Raw genomic sequence first — 16,652 nt, 5'->3', positions numbered from 1 at the left:
GAAGATCATCTTTCCCTTTTCTGCGCTGCCCATCTTCCATGGCGAGAAAAGTCCCCTGTGTTCCTGGCAGACACGTAGTTTACTTCTGATTTTCCTGGGATCTTCTTATTAACGGGTCATAGACACGCTTAGCACCTGCACGTTTCTCTCCCTGCCACTTGTTATTCTTACTGGAAACCTTAAGATTCTTAAATCTGTCTTGTGCATATATGAGTGATAATTTTTAATAACCAAATCAGACAAGATTTACGTCGGTTACAACTTTTATCTATTTAGTGATATATAAAATGTATCTAAAGACTTACAGTAAGGCATTGGGGAGCTGCAGAGAATTAAGGAGAAAGTTAGAAAATAGAGTTTTCTCCGGAAAGCCAGATGGTGACTAAATGTTAGACCCTTCATAAAATATTTTGAACCTCGCATTTGATAGTTTTACTGTACATAAAACATACGTCGGTGAAGAAATACGAACCCAGCTTTGTTTCCGGTATATGATAAATAGACACCTGTATTTGGGAGTGGCTTCCTTTTACAGTTAAATGTATGTCAACAGCGATTCTCATTGGCTACACTCCAGTTTAGTTTTCTTTCATTTTTTAAATAAGTTTTGTATTTTGGAATAATTTTAGATTTACAGAAAAGTTTTAGACACCGTGCAGGGAGTTCCCGTATATCCTTCACCTAGGTTTCCCCTAACGTTAACATCTTATATAACCACAATGTATTTGCCAGGACTAAGATCTTACTATTACTTCCACTCCAAACTTCATTTGGATTTCACCGGGTTTTCTACTAATGTCCTTGTACTGCTCCAGAATCCATTCCGGTTGCCACGCTGAACCTCTGGTTTAATGTGGCTTATTCAAGGACTGCCTATGTATATGAGGAACCATGTGTAACCTCTTCTTTCTTCTGCCTTTCCAACAGTGTTCTCCGATTTTAAGGACTTGATTGGCCAGATTTTAATGGAAGTGCTAATGATGTCTACCCAGACTAGAGATGAAAATCCATTTGCCAGTCTGACGGCCACATCGCAGCCAATTGCGGCCGCTCGGTCCCCGGACAGAAATCTCATGCTAACTACCGGCTCCAACCCAGGAGCGAGCCCCATGTTCTGCGGTGTGGGCTCCTTCGGTGCCAGCTCGTTGTCTAGGTCAGTGTGGTTCCTTTCGCACATCTAATTGGTAGTAAAACAGCCACGAAGTATGTAAGAGAAGGGACTCTTCCCTCATGGGCCTTTGTCCTGCAGACTATGGCACGTATTGTATGTGGGTGGACGCATTTAGCCATTGCAGGAGGTGTGGTCTTTTCCGCTGGTCTGTTTGGCTTCCCATGGTTAGGCTCTTGGTAAATTTTGGAAACAAATGGCTGTATATATCGTACATTAATCCTTGGGAAGAGGGCTTTACCGTGTTGTAAATGTAGCCTCTAGATCCGTACAGCAGCTCGATTCTAATGATTTAGATGAGTCTGAAAGACGCGTACACTTGGCGTGTAATCACACTACTCTTTCAGAGCTTGAGATTTTCCTTTGCAGCTGTTTACCTCAAGTTTGTCTTCCGTTTTCTCTCCTTTCTCCTCTTTCTCAACTGCTCTAGCCTCTATGAAACGAGCCCCGCTCCCAGTACGAGTTTCTGGAGCTCGGTGCCGGTGCCGAGCCCGTCCGTTGCCTCGTCCCCTTGCCGTGCAGCCAGCCAGCCGGCTGCGCCTTCCGTTACCCTCAGTCCCCACGGGGCGGCTTCGGGGGCCGCCGCGGGGAGCCAGCCCTCCTCTCCACGGTACCGCCCCTACACGGTTACCCACCCGTGGGGGCCTTCCGCTTCTGCCCCGCGGTCCCCAGGCATCTCCACTCTGTCCAGCTCGCCCGGCCGCCCTGCCCTCGCTAGTAGCCCTCAAGCAGTGCCTGCCAGCTCTCCCAGCCAGAGACCCTCCAGCCTGGGCCCACCTTTACTGGCCGCCTCGCCCAGTGCCTCGAGCAGACGCCCCTCATCCCTAAGGACCTCTCCTAGGTATTTATTTATTCAGCAGGAGAGCTGGGTGCGTGTTTGCAGTGCAGGGAGAGGTGATTAACTCGGTTTGAAAGAACTGGCGTGTGACACTGACCTCAGTTGCGTGTGTTTTTTTCCGTTTGGGGTTATTAACCCGCGCGTCTAACTAGTTCGGTAGGCTCGCGCCCGGACTCCTCGCTTCTGCCAGGCTTTGCTAACTGTAGAAAGTGTGGGTGCTCCGTTGTGTGTCCCTTTCTTCTTGCCCCTTGCTCTTCCTCCTGACCGTACCAAAAAAAGAAAAAGAAAAAAACCAACAACAAGAAGTCGCTTCACTTTCTGAAAGCTAGCTCACCTGTCAGTCCTCATCACAAATGAATTCCAGAGGCTGGGGGCAGTTTGTAGGCGAGAGCGGGGGCTCGCGGGAGCCCCTCTCAGCTCTCTGTACTGTTGCCAATCATAGTTGGAATGCAGCCAGCCCGGGGGGTGGTGGGAGCAAGTCTGGGCTGGTGCCCCTCACCCCCGATCGCTGCGGCTGGGCTGGTGTTTGTGCCTTGACGCTCTGATTCGAGCCTCTCAGGAAGAAGCGGCGTCAGCATTCCGCTAACCAGTGCCCCCCACCCCCTCTCGGACGCACCTGTGCATTGATGCGATGGGGGTGAATGGTGTTCCTGCATGTCAGCAGGCAGAACTTTCAGCGTAACGTTTAATTTAAAAGGGACGGGAGTTGCAAAAGCTTTCCGTCTCTTGTTTTTTCTTTGTTCCCTCATGACCTTTTTTGCTTTTGTTGTGGTAGCATGCACGACAATCCTTTCTCCCTCCTCTTCCTCGCGCTTTCTGGCGACAGTAGTGATGACGATGAAGAAGATGACGATGATGGTGATGATGGTGATGATGAAGGTGGTGGTGGTGGTGATGAGTTTTCTTGTGTCCAGTTTGGGTCCAGGTATCAGAGGAATGGAGTCTCACCCCTGCATGTGCCTAGGTGCTTAGGAACTAACTTTTGTGAGCCCTCATTAGGGGTGTGCTTTGAGTCTAGACAGGATAGGGTCAGATGAGACAGTCGGGAGAGTTAAGACTGGGAAACCTGCATGTACCGAGGTGGTAGGACCTCATCACGGGGTAGAGTGGCACATTAGGAACACCCTCATCATCGTTGCCCGGTAAGTTTAGAGGAAGACTTACGCGTGATCATTGGTCAGAAATACAAGCAGCAGATTAAAGGTCGGTTGTCAAGTTCACCCACCCTGAGATCAGAAACGGGCCCTTTGTTTACCTATCGCGAGTGTTCTTGTGAGCTGCCAGATATGAGCAACATGTTTTCCGTGAGGCATGTTTTCTTACGTACAGTTGCATGGATTGCTGCTACTCACGAATGGCAGAGGGGCTGGGATGGCGTGTGTGTGTGTGTGTGTGTGTGTGTGTGTGTGTGTGCGTGTGTGTGCGCGTGTGCGTGTCTGTCCCCCCCCCCCCCCCCTTTTCCACCCCCACTCTGTCTGACGGTCAGTCTGTCGAAGAGCATGTTGGGCCACACTGTCTGTTATAACCGTGAATCTGGTTTCACTTCTAGCCTTCAACTTCACCAATCACCACCTTGGCCTCAGTGAAGCTAGGCCCTTGTTTAGACGGCCTTTGGAATGGCAGCAGAGGCTAAAACACAGTTCACGATGCTGCTGACTGTTCGTTCCCCCCTGAAAACCTGAAAACCCCCCTGAAAACACTGTTTGGGGTTCTAGGTGACTTTGGGCAAGAAAATATAATAGCACCTTCTTTCTGAACCTCTGACTCATTGTCTTACAATTTTGCTCTGAAATCGAAGTTTCCACTGGACTGACTTGGTATTTGTGCCCAGCACTGTTCAAAAATAACTCCAGGCTATAAATAGAGACAGCAGTAGGAGTTAGGTACACTTCATTAAATTTGACAGTGTTCAGAAGAATCATTAGAGAGAGTATATAAAGAGAGAAAGGAGTGTGGGTGCAGGGTTGAATATTGATTCAGGAGGGTTGATATTTGTATTAGGTTGAACATTATATTACTGTTTTCTCAAGTAAATTTCCCAAAGGTAGAAGTGTCTTTTTCACGTAGATAAAATCCTACTTCCCGATTACAGTAATGCAGCAGGCATCCTTTTTTTTCTTTAATGTTTATTCATCCATTTTTGAGAGAGAGACAGAGACAGAGAGCACGAGCGGGGGAGGGGCCGAGAGAGAGAGAGAGAGAGAGAGAGAGAGAGAGAGAGAGAGAGAGAGAAAGGCACAGAATCCGAAGCAGGCTCCAGGCTCTGAGCTGTCAGCACAGAGCCCGACACGGGGCTCGAACTCACAAACCGTAAGATCATGGCCCGAGCCAAAGTTGGATGTTTAACCATCTGAGCCCCCGAGCCCCCGAGCAGGCATCCTTTTTAGGAGTCAGTTTCCATACATGATAAAAGTGCTTTGTTACCTGTCTTACTGTAAATTGTAGGAGAAATGCTGTCTCTTCCTGGCCTGTTTAATTCCAGCGTGCTCTCACAAAGATTTCAGATTGTGTGCTGCTTTCACTAGCGCTGCACTCCCAGCATCCCGACCTTGTCTCTGATCTAGATTCTGTGGCCACAAGGAGAAAGAACGGACTGTGTAATAATAGCTCCAGATACTTACTGAGCCTCGTGTGCCAGACCCTGAGCCAGCACACGGCACGCATTATCCCTTTATCCTCTCAGCGGCCCTCCCAATTACCGTAAGGAACGTGGGGACAGGGAGGTCAGTCACATAACTGGATACGTGGCAGGGCCCGACTCCAGAACTCACCTGCTTCACCCCCACTCGCAATAGGACCTGGGTCGTTTTGCTCCTCACACTAGTTATTTCGCTGCCCAGTGTTTATGCTTCTACTCTGTTCCTTGGCAAGGAAGCACCAACATTTTCCTCGGTAATTACAAAATTCCATTCAGTTGGCAGGTCCTTTGCTGGCTGTTAAAACAGAATCTGATCTCTCCAGGTTTTGGCAACTTCGAGTTTTTGAATAGATCTCAAACCGAATGTGAAAGGATGGGTAAAAAAAAAAAAAAAAGGTAACTGATTAAAGCACACGGAGAGGAACTCGAGAATGCTTGTGGGTCAGAACCAAGAAGAGGTCATAAAAAACCTTGTTAGTGTGAGTGATCAGGAAATAAGTAGTTATTTTCTTTCTCCCCCTTTCTAATTGATCTTCCCAGAATTTTGTTTACTGCGAAGTAAGCAATTTCAACACCTACTTCTTGCCCAGTGATGTTAACGTCATAGAGGAAAGAATCAACAGGGGCCGCATCTGTCTCCCCTTCTGCTTGCCGGGTGGAGTTGATGCTGGAGTTGACGCGTTAAGAATGTTTTTGGAAATAGTTGGGAATACATTCGTATGCTAATTATCTGTAGTGGTGATGAAAAGGACTAATTTAAGAACGGTGAAACATTCCTGGGGCGCCTGAATGGCTCAGTTGGCCAAGTGTCTCACTTTGGTTCAAGCTCCGCATCGGGCTCTCTGGTGTCAGCACGGAGCCTGCTTGGGATCGTCTTGTCCCCCTCTTTCTGCGCCCACCCCCCCGAAGAGCACAGGCACGCTCTTTCTCAAAATTAAACATTTTTAAAAATTTGAAAGAGAGAAAGCTAAAACACTCCTTCCGTGATGTTCTATAGCCCTCTGTGAAGAGAGCTATAGGAATTAGGATCTGCTTGTTGTCGGAGCGGACACAGGGAGCGAGAGCATCTTGTATAAGGAGAACATAGCGGTTCCTCTGAGGAGAATTTTTCCGATTGTATCCTAGGAAATTGATGATGGGAAAGAAATCTGTTTTTAACTGCTTAGATGTTTCAGCGAAGGAGAGAACATTTTGACAGTCGTGAACCTGTGTGAATAGAGAACGGGAAAATCAGCAAGTAGTGAAAAATGTTGACGTTTACATCACCCCTTGGCAACGAAACACGGAGATGGTTCCACCATGTCTGTGTCCAAACCCTCCGGTAACGTCCCTTGTCGTGCGGAGTAAAACCCAAAGCCTCTCCCTGGTGCACGAGACCCTTCGTCTCATGTACACCCACGTGCGCACACACGTGCATTCCTCCTTTCTAACCTCACGTGCCTCCACTTGCCTCCGCCCTCTGCTGCTCACGACCCTGTTCTTGACCTCACCTGGCGTATTCCCCACCGCCTTAGGCCTTCACACGTACTTCCTCTCTTTGGATGGCCTGCCCCAAGAGGGCTGCGTGGCTTGCTCCCCGCTGACTCCCTCGGGTCTCCGTGTGCATGCTGCCTTATCAGAGGGTCATATCACACAGCGTATAAAATACACGCGCGCTTCCTGCCCGTCTCTGTCACCATGCTTTGCTTTTATTTTTCTTCGTGGCGTCTCTATGTTGTTTTGGACCGTTCCCCTCTAGAACCTGCTCACCACACGAGCAGGGTCTTGATCTGTTCGAGTTAGTGTGCTGCCCCCAGAGCCTACGACAGTGCCTGCCATACAGAAGGGACATCGATGAATTGACATTGCTCGAACCTGTACAGCTCTGACTTTGCCTTGCAGTGCGAAAACACAAAACACTAAAGTCTGCATTCCAAAAAATGAGTAAATAGGAGGGTGCGTTACAGAAAAAAATGAAACTGCCGTGGAATCCTTTTAAGGAACACTTTTCTTGGTGCCTTTCAAATGGGATTCGATTTGCACAGACCTGATGCATGCGTGACTCCCCAGGAAGATGTTCATTGGCTTTTCAGAAGCATTCAGCTGTCTTTCTGTGATGCAGAGTAGTTACATTCAATTGGACTGTTGATGTAGTTATCAGAAAATGGCTCGTAAATCCTCCCAGAGGGCAGTGTAACTTTGTAGATAACTTGTAGGACTTAAATATGACGTATTTCCAGTGTGGTATTCCACGTGTCACAGTTGTAAAAGCATCACGAATTCTGGGATGATTTTTTTTAGGGAAAAAAGTGAAATGTTATTTGAAAACTTTAAAGATGTCTATTGGTAGCCTGAACGTATGCACATAAACACGACACCACTTTCTTTCTCCCTCAGTGTCACGTTCAAAATGTGAGTACAGCGCTTTTCACTTGGAACCTGAGGAGCCTGTCAGTTTTGCTCGTTGAGACCTCTGTGTAGCATTGTTGGGACTGGCTGCCTTTCCTGCTAGGGTCATGGTTTACTTTAGGACTGATTCTAAAATTTGTGATATATGGACAAGGACTGGAGTTTTCTCTACAGTTCCAGTTCGGTTAAATTTTGGTTCACTTTTTGGTCTTCCTCTCTTCTTAAAAAGTCAACTGAAGTGTCACTTGGTGTCTGACCGATGATCATCAAAACGTAGCCGCTTCTTTTAGCTTTGAAAATTCTCTAATGTATTCTGAGCGCCTTTGTTCGCATTGCCTGGCATAAGACCAGCGATCTTCTACATACACTGCTGCTTTTCATGATCTTAGTGAGATCATCGTGGAGATACCTCAGCTGGCTTTGAGGTGTTCACATTTAAGTTAAAATTAAATGGCAAGCGTTGGCTAAGAATGGAACCCACAGCACCCAGTTTCAGTGCATGACTCCATGTGAACTGGGTCACACTGACCCCTTGCAACTGGCAAGAACCTATCGACATCAAATATGAGGTGCTTTTCATTTCAGAAATGTAAAAACGTGAAAATCTTGGGTCTCGTTATCAAGGAAATTGTATAGTTGAACTTTTTCGTTTTAAACAGGAGGGTGGTCTGTTTTCATTCTCTTCCACAAGAGCCACTCAAAGGAAGATTAGCCTTAGTTGTGTGTAGGTAAAGCCTGTGTTGGTAAAGTTCATCTTTGGAAGCACAGGGAGTAATCTAGTCACTGAGTCACCAACATCAGACAGGCGAAGAAAGAATTGCAGTTAGTTTGAAACTAAAATGGTACAGTAATGGAAATAGCTCTCGGGGCGCCTGGGTGGCTCAGTCGGTTAAGCGTCCGACTTCGGCTCAGGTCATGATCTCACGGCTTGTGAGTTCGAGCCCCGCGTCGGGCTCTGTGCCGACAGCTCAGAGCCCGGAGCCTGCTTCAGATTCTGTGTTTCCTTCTCCCTGTGTCCCTCCCCTGCTCACACTCTGTGTCTCTCTCTCTCTCTCTCTCTCTCTCTCTCTCTCTCAGAAATAAACATTAAAAATACATCTATAAAAAAAGAAAATAGCTCTTTTTCTCCTTTCTACTTCTGGGCATTCATCTCATATTATATTTGTGGGTGGGTTTTTCTGTTTTGTTCTTATGGTTGCTTTTTTTTCTTTTTTTTTTTCTCTCATTGCTTTCTATTTCCTTCCCTTCTGTCAGACTTGTAGAGTAGGTTGTAGGAATTCAGATTTGTAGACTCTGGGCTGAAAGCCTTGGATTTAAAACTGACATTGTTTTCATCTTTTTAATGTTAATATCATACTTTCATTCCAAGGTCAGTTATGTATCCACTTGACCCTTCAGCAACAGGGTTTGACCCACGTATGTGTGGATTTTTTTGGTAAATACAGTATGGTATACCTCGAATGTATTTTCCCTATGATTTTCTTAATATTTTCTTTTCTCTAGCTTAAGAGTAATACTTAAGAATATGCTGTAAGGATACAGTATATAATACACACACAAAATGACACGTTAATCGACTGCTTGGTTGTTGGTAAGACTTCTGGTCAATAGTAGGCTGTTAGCAAAGTTTTGGGGGCGTCAAAAGTGAAATGCATGGAAGTGGCATCCCTAATCCCTGTGTTGTTCAAGGATCAACTGGATTTTTCTGAAATTCTAAGGTCAATTACATATATATTCCAAAATTAGTTATGTATATATATGCACCTGTCTGCATAGTGTATTGTTTATATCTCAACCCCTGTCGGTCCTGTGGGTTTCTAGCCTTTAATTGTCTGCCCCAGTTGAAGGAGGCTGGGTCTCCAGTTTGTGATCTTTTTCCCATCCTTTATCATCTTTCCTATATAATTTTGGGGGCTGAGTTTATCTTTTCTCATTTCCTTTTCACCTCCAAATTTCTGCCCTCTCCCTGTGCCGTGATTACTCCCCGTGTGTCTTTTGTGGGGATCAAAGAAATCTGTGAGTCAAACATCAGATTTGGTATGTGACTCGCTGATGGACGATCTGTTCTTTAGTTTCCTCACACCCAACCCCTGAGACAGTGTTTGGCACTGGTCTCAGAGAATAGTTACGACCAATCATAACAGTGCTTCGTGTTGTATCCTGCTTCTGATTTACAAAACGCTTCCACTTGCTCTCACTTCAAGCCTCGCTGCTGATGGGACGGGGTTGGTTCTAGGCTCGGGCAGTCAGGAAGCAGTACGGCTGGGATCCAACCCAAGTTTGGATACTCCTAGTGCAGGATTTTTGTTTCGTTTGTTTTTTACTGTACTCCCTTGCCTCTGTCGCTGGAAGTTTTGGAAGTTTTTGTGTTCATCACAAATACTTTAATGTTTCCTTCTCTAACTGGACAGATTTCCTTTTCTGGTCCTATTGCCAAATGGTGGGTGAAGGCCTTTGAGATTTATGGCAGAAGTCACGAGGAGCATTCTGTTAGTCTTTGTCACTTCACTCCCGAAGCGTTTGATCACAGCAGTAGCATAGTCTGGTTTCAACTTACAAGTGTGCCCGAGTGGAGCCGGTCAGCTTGGTTTTAGTACATGTGATATCCCTTCAGATGCCTGGCACACGGTGGCAGTTCTTAGCCCTCCTGGCTTCGTAAGCTGCCGTTCCCCAAAAGATAAGAAGTCGGATTTCTGATCCAACTCTCTTCTTAGGTCAGCAAAATGTTTACTGAGAGTTACTGTTGTTGGCCTTGGAGCAGGTGAAATCAGAGGTCAGCTCCAGGCTTGGCTGCATGGGTGTCTGTGTTTTGTCCTGGGTGCAGGGATCCTAACAGGCTTTCTGCTACAGAAATGCAGACTTTAGCAAAAATAATCGATTCCGAGAAGAGATAAGAATCATCGATTTTCTTTTCTCTTCTCCAAAGTTTGGGAGCCTCTGGTGGGACAGGTACTTGGGATTCCTACAGTGACCATTTCACCATCGAGACCTGCAAGGAGACAGACATGCTGAACTACCTCATCGAGTGTTTTGACCGAGTTGGAATAGAGGAAAAAAAAGCACCAAAGGTAATATGAAATAGATGCATTTGAAAAACCCACAAAAACCTGGTTATTTTTTGATAAATAATCATCCCTCCTGCCCTTCCAAGGAACATTCATTTATTCGGTCAGGAAAATGGCTCTCAAGCATGCAATATGCACCAGGCATTGTACCAGGAGCTCGAGGTATATTAGGGAACAGAACAGACAGAGATCCCTACCCTCACGGAACTCACATTCTAGTGGAAGGAAGAAGCGATGGGGGCAAGTGCCATTGCCTCCAGCGACTTACAATAATTCCGATAATTACAATTTCCCCGATAATTTCTGAGAGCCTGTCGCAAGTGTAATAATCATCCGCGTTTATGGAGTGCCAACACTGTGCGAGGTCTACAGTAGTTCAGCTTCTCACTGTTTAGTGAGTTCAGGGTAATCTAGTGTAAGATGGGTGTTGTTTTTATTGTCTCGGTAAGCAAACGAGCCTCAGGGACATTAATTGTCCGTAATCACATAAAAATTACAAAATTGGCTTTAAACTCTGGAAGCTATACTTTCTCTGCTGTTTCGTGCAGACTCTATTATTATTTCCTTCCCAGTTCACTGTCTGCTTCTAGTTTTCCAAACTAGTCCTCTTGTCCACCTGTTAGTTATGCTTGGGAAGGGCTTCCCCGGGCTTTGTTGCTCGTCACCATAGCAAAAGCAGAGAGCACGCGCACATCTGTGCGATCCCCCGTTGGTCGCCCCGCACTTCTGCTCTTTCTTCTCCGACCGTAGATTTCAGCGGAGGCAGCACACTTGGAGGCTAGGGTTACTCTGGTTGGTTCATTGTGAGTAAAGCAAGAGAAAAACACGCCGTTTCCTGGAGAGCGATCTCTTCTGACTCTTGTCAGTTTTCAGCAGTGCAGCATTCTCTTGTTTGTTTGTGCAGCCCTGACCTGCGCCTTTCATTTCAGATGTGCAGCCAGCCAGCGGTCAGCCAGCTTCTGAGCAACATCCGCTCACAGTGCATATCCCACACCGCGCTAGTTCTACAAGGTTCCCTCACACAGCCAAGGTGGGCAGAACCGTACTTGCTCCTGTTAACAGGGAGAGGACCCTGTGCATCAGCGGACGTCAGGCTGCCCAGCCACCTTGCGCCACCTTGGATAATGCGCCCTCTCACCTGTAAAACAAAAGCGGTGACTTTGTTGAGGTCACTTTGACTAGGTGACCGCTAGGGTCCCTTCCCTTCTCTGAAACAGTGTGAAAAGAAAACAGGCCACTCTCTGTCTGCTTTCTTCATAGACCATTGTTGAAATACGTCAACGTCAAGGCAGGAAATGAGTATTTAGTTTAACAGCAGCTGCTTGAAATCAGGGGAGGTACTTGGAAAAGCGTGTAGGTCATCGCTTTCCGTATATCATACAATCGCTTTCTGTTATTCAGTGATAAACAAAAATGGTAGGATAGTTAATTGGGGAATCACCAAAGTATACTACATTATTCACTGATTGTTTCTGAGGGTCCCATAAAGGTTCGATATAGTTCAATAAAAGTATTTGCAGATTTCATGTATTTTCTGAAAAATATCTGAAGGAAACATGATGCAGAAATATCTAAGTTAAAAATGGCAAAGTTACAACATTTATTTGTTCTGGATGTTGTTCTGTTATTTTCTGTACCATAACCGTATGTTTTTGAAACTTGTCACAAAGAAGGAAAAGGAAGGGGGTGCCTGGTTGGCTTAGTCAGTGGAGCATACACTCTGGATCTCAGACTCGTGGGTTTGAGCCCCATGTTGGGTGTAGAGATAAATAAATAAACTTCAAAAACAACAACAAAAAAAAAAAAAAAAGAAGGAGAAGGAAATGGTTAAACATGTACCAAAACATTAAAAAAAAAATTCTATTAAAATTAATAAGAGTTTTTAAAAAGTCCTCAGCTACTGCTGATCTTTTCTTTTCAACTGGATGAGACATAAACAAGTAAAAGAGATGTATAAGGCTTCCTTTTCGGAGGTACTGCTTTATTTTTAAAGGGTCGAATGTAGGAAAAGATGGATTCTTTGAAACTTTCCATAGCCTCTCGCTAAAAAGACCAAAAAGGGATTATTAACAATAGGAAAGGTGATCTTTTGCCTAAAACCGTTACGTAGAGTATTTGGGAGATTCCAAGTTTGACTTTTGACTGGACACTTCCGCTGACGTGACGGCCCGTGTGCCGTGTTGTCACCCAGTGAGGAGCTGAGCCATCACAGTCCTTGTCTTTTCGTGGGTTGGCAGGTCCGTGCTCCAGCCGTCCTTCCTGGTGCCGTATATGCTCTGCCGGAATCTCCCGTATGGCTTCATGCAGGAGCTGGTGAGAACCACTCACCAGGACGAAGAAGTGTTCAAGCAGGTGAGGGTTTGTGAGTTCGTTACCGAAGCTTTTAGCCGAGGCGCTCCTGTGCTGATTTCTAAAGGCACCATATATTGGAGACTTCTGGTTCTGACTGTGACCTGCATGCATTATTTGCTCAGAGAGCTCTACTTGAGCTTTCTTTCTTTCTTTTTTTTTTAATGTTTTATTTATTTTTGAGAGAGATACTTGGAGTGTGAGCAGGGAAGCCGGGCAGAGAGAGAGGGAGACACAGAATCTGAAGCATACTCCATGCTGTCAGCACAGAGCCTGACGCGGGGCTCGAACTTGTGAACCGCAGGATCGTGACCTGAGCCGAAGTCGGACGCTTTCTCTCTTGAGATGAGTGGATTGACAGCTGCATTGTTCCAATCATTTGTCCACCTCGGTCAGTCAAGCATCGAGTGTTTTAAACAGTGCGTTAGTGCCATGGGAGGGAAGCACTAGCAGGCCCAGTCCCCGATTCCAAGGCTCTTTTAACACAAGAATACCGAGAGGTAGCATGAGACACAATGTGCGTTTGCCGGTTGAGTCATATTGGAAATTAGTTCACTGAGTTTACAGAAAAAGATCAGTAAGTCAGTGACCAGACTAGCTCCGTGGCAGTCTGCGCACCCATAGAATCTTCTGTCTTCTCACCACTAAACTGGGAATGAGATCTCATGTCTTGCTAATGACTTCTCTCATTAAGTAGTCATACAGTTTTTATATCTCGCTGTGTGAAGTCAAGTGAAAATGCAGATAGGGGATATTTTGTAATAAAGCTATTTATTTAGCCTCAAAGGTCTCTTCATGGTGAAACTTTGGCATCGCTCTTGGTGGTTGTTTTCCGGCCTGTGTTGTGAACACTTTGCCACAGCAACTTTCACACAAGCCACATCCCTTGATGGAGGGATTTTTAAGACATTTTCTTACAGTAGACTGTGTGATCATGAAAGAGTAGCTGTCATTGATAGGATTCCTTGTCATCTATTTTAATACCTCGTATTATTTGTCACTATTAATTTTAAGGCCTTTGAAATCTCAGGAATTGTGTTTTACCAGCTTCCCAAATATTAGTAAAGGATGAATCCGGGAGCCAAGCTCCCAGTTAGTATTGTGACTATGTCTGGAATTCCTCGAGTACTTTCCTTGGATGTGTCTGGAATTCCTCGAGTACTTTCCTTGGATGATGGTCTTGTTGACTTGCAGGAATACTTAACGCAGCATAGTGAGCTTTCTTTCTCTAGAAAGGTAAGCGAACTGTGTTGAAAGTAAATAGCTGTCTCGCGAGGTTCAAGCACACACTCTGGTGTGTGTGTGCGATGTGCACTAATTAGATTCCTTTTCCTCTTCTACGAGACCTCATTTGAGGAACCCAGAGTAGCTTTAGCTATATAAAACCAGCCCAGTGATCAAGGGCGTGGCGGGGGGGCTCAGTCAGTTAAACGTCCGACTCTTGGTTTCGGCTCATGACTTGGTTTCGGCTCAAGTCATGGTCTTACGATTCATGAGTTCAAGCCCTGTGAGGGGCTCTATGCTGACCGTGCAGAGCCTGCTTGGGATTCTCTCTCTCCCTCTCTCTCTGCCCCGCCTCTGCACTCACACATACCCTCTCTCTCCCTCTCTCTCAAAATAAATAAATAAACTTTAAAAAACATTTAATAAAAATAGAAAGGTATAACATCAGCCCAGTGATCAGCTGACAGGGGTACTGTCCCTATTTTATTCTAAAGAAACTTACACAGAGTTAACGCAGTGACCTCTTTTTTTTTTTTTTTTTTTAATTGAGATGAAATTCCCATAACATAAAATTAACCAATTCAGTGGCATTTAGTACATTCACAGTGTTGTGCAACCACTATTGCTTTTTAATCACAGCATTCTGATGCCTTTTCTGCCACTCAGTCTCGAACACTTCCTCTGTCTTACGAGTTACCTTGTATTTTTTCTAGAGAGAAATAAATGATGAGTGAGTGGACTTTGAATCACCAACAAACATATACCGCATAAACGCCACACAAACACCATACATAAAATCCATCAAAAAATAAAAATAAAAATACGTAAGTCACAAATACCATAATGCTTGACTATTTGAAAAATATTATACCTAATAATACCTTGTCTACCGTAAATTAAATCCTACCTGCAGAAAAGGATAACTCTACTAGAAGGATAAATATGATAGCATTCTGGGGGACAAGTTTGAGAGTTTTCTAGTGACCAGTTGTGAAATTTATTTTTGGTGATTTGGGAACTTCAGTTTTGTTTTTTTCTTTTTTTTCTTTTTTTAATTTTTTTTTAACGTTTATTTGTTTTTGAGACAGAGAGAGACAGAGCATGAACGGGGGAGGGTCACAGAGAGAGGGAGACACAGAATCTGAAACAGGCTCCAGGCTCTGAGCCGTCAGCACAGAGCCCGACGCAGGGCTCGGACCCACGGACCGTGAGATCATGACCTGAGCCGAAGTCGGACGCTTAACCGACCGAGCCACCCAGGCGCCCCTAGTTTTGTTTTTTTCTTGATTGTAATTTTGTCATTTCCCCAACCCCACACCTAAGCTTCACCTGTCCGTGTTTAGCTAGCTTCCAACAGCACGTTACTTCTACCCTGATAGTTTGAGTTGCAGAAACTAGAACCATCTTTTCCAGAGCTGTCTTTTTATCTCAAGACACTCAACGGGCACTTTGTAATCCAGGGTACTTTTTTTTTTTTTTTTTAATCCTGTGCTCCTTAAATGAAACTGCTTGATACAATGGGACGAAATTAGTAGGAGAGGGAATTTGTCAGATTTTCTAGTGGCTTTAGAGAATACTCCCATTTCAGCGTGTTGGCATCTGGATTGTCAGCTGTTGTTCATACCATTTTCTACTTAATGTTATTAGTCTGGAATCCCGGCCAACTCCCTAAGTGTGTCAATCAGTGAGCGCATTGTGACATTTGAAGATGAGTTGTACTGAGCAGATCTTACGTGGTGATAATGTGCCCTGGCATTAGTGATAAACGTGTAAAAATAAATATAGGTGCCCTCCTTAAGCTCTGATCTCAACGTTATTGTATTAATTATACCACGCATGGAGGTAAGTCATTCTAATCAAGTTTTCTTTTATATTTTCAACATTTATCAACCGTCTTTTTACTCTGCATAATTAAAGTTAATATCACGATACTAAGATCCATTACAGGTTTATTTTTCTTGTTCTCTTCAAAATAAATAGGAAGAGATGAGAAGAATCAGATGGAGGTGGGAGAGCGGCAGCAAAGACTTTTTCAAGATACTGATAGAGCTGGGAAAATATTGGAACATTTAGTCTAGCTTCTGTACAGATTACAGGTGCTTGGTAATCAGAAACCTATTCATTGCTGAGATGTACAGAATTGAGTTGATAAGGTGAGGACCCCTTGGGGACTCCTAGAACAGGCTCGAAAATTGTGAGTTTCTGCTGAGTCCCTCGGAGTCCTCCCAGAGAATTAGGACTCACCGAATCCTGTTACTTCTGGAAAATTCAGCTATATTACTTTATGGTTAGCCTCGTCGAAGGACAGAGCCACACACCATCGCTAGATGCTAGACCCCTTTATAAACAAAACAGGTTTTCCCTGGGGAAGGTGGAAATGCTTGGGCATTCAGATTTGGCACTTTATTTAACATGCCTCCTGTTCTTACATTTTCCTGAACTTACAGTTCTGATTTATTTTTTTTCTTACAGATCTTTATCCCCATTTTACAAGGCCTGGCTCTCGCTGCCAAAGAGTGCTCCCTCGATAGTGACTACTTTAAATACCCCCTCATGGTAAAACTTGGCTCTTTTTCTTTAAGCCATTCGTTAGATGCTTTTCTTCCAGATTATTTTAACGCACACTTTTCTTTCAGGTCCGCGATTAACCTTGTTTTCACATTTAAAACATGAAAGCATTGCGTTGGCCTTGCGGTGTTTGCTGTGAAGAGTTTTAGCGCTGGGACGTGTTCCGCCCATCCGAGCCCTAGACAGGAGTCGGGGACGCACCCTTAAAATGCACTTCCCCTTCTAGCGTAGCTTATGAAAATGACAATTCTGGGCGGTGTCCTTCTGATTCTCCTAACAGGCATATAATAACTGCAACGAAATTTTGTTACTGAAAATATTTTAAAAAGCTATTACAAATTCAAATAAGAAGGTAGAGCTGTACTAGGAAAACTAGTCCAACTTTATGTAGTGACTTTCTACGGAAAAGCCTCA

The 16,652-nt window shown here is 44.8% G+C and overlaps 1 protein-coding gene across 4 annotated transcripts in view; it reads left to right on the top strand.

Annotated features, from left to right (window-relative positions):
- UBE4B (ubiquitination factor E4B) overlaps window positions 1-16,652 on the top strand; it is a 125,913-nt gene that overhangs the window by 67,554 nt on the left and 41,707 nt on the right. For 2 of the 4 annotated variants that reach the window (XM_058719152.1, XM_058719154.1), the window contains exons 6-12: window positions 928-1,153; window positions 1,599-2,009; window positions 2,782-2,931; window positions 9,959-10,100; window positions 11,027-11,127; window positions 12,335-12,449; window positions 16,143-16,226. In XM_058719152.1, coding sequence (XP_058575135.1) covers window positions 928-1,153; window positions 1,599-2,009; window positions 2,782-2,931; window positions 9,959-10,100; window positions 11,027-11,127; window positions 12,335-12,449; window positions 16,143-16,226 — 1,229 coding nt within the window. The remainder of the gene's footprint in view (window positions 1-927; window positions 1,154-1,598; window positions 2,010-2,781; window positions 2,932-9,958; window positions 10,101-11,026; window positions 11,128-12,334; window positions 12,450-16,142; window positions 16,227-16,652) is intronic. The other 2 variants (XM_058719153.1, XM_058719155.1) reach the window with 2 other exon arrangements.

This window comes from Neofelis nebulosa, chromosome 2 (genome assembly GCF_028018385.1).
Source record: "Neofelis nebulosa isolate mNeoNeb1 chromosome 2, mNeoNeb1.pri, whole genome shotgun sequence".
Lineage (NCBI taxonomy): Eukaryota > Metazoa > Chordata > Mammalia > Carnivora > Felidae > Neofelis > Neofelis nebulosa.
This window is presented reverse-complemented; position numbering and strand designations above follow the sequence as displayed.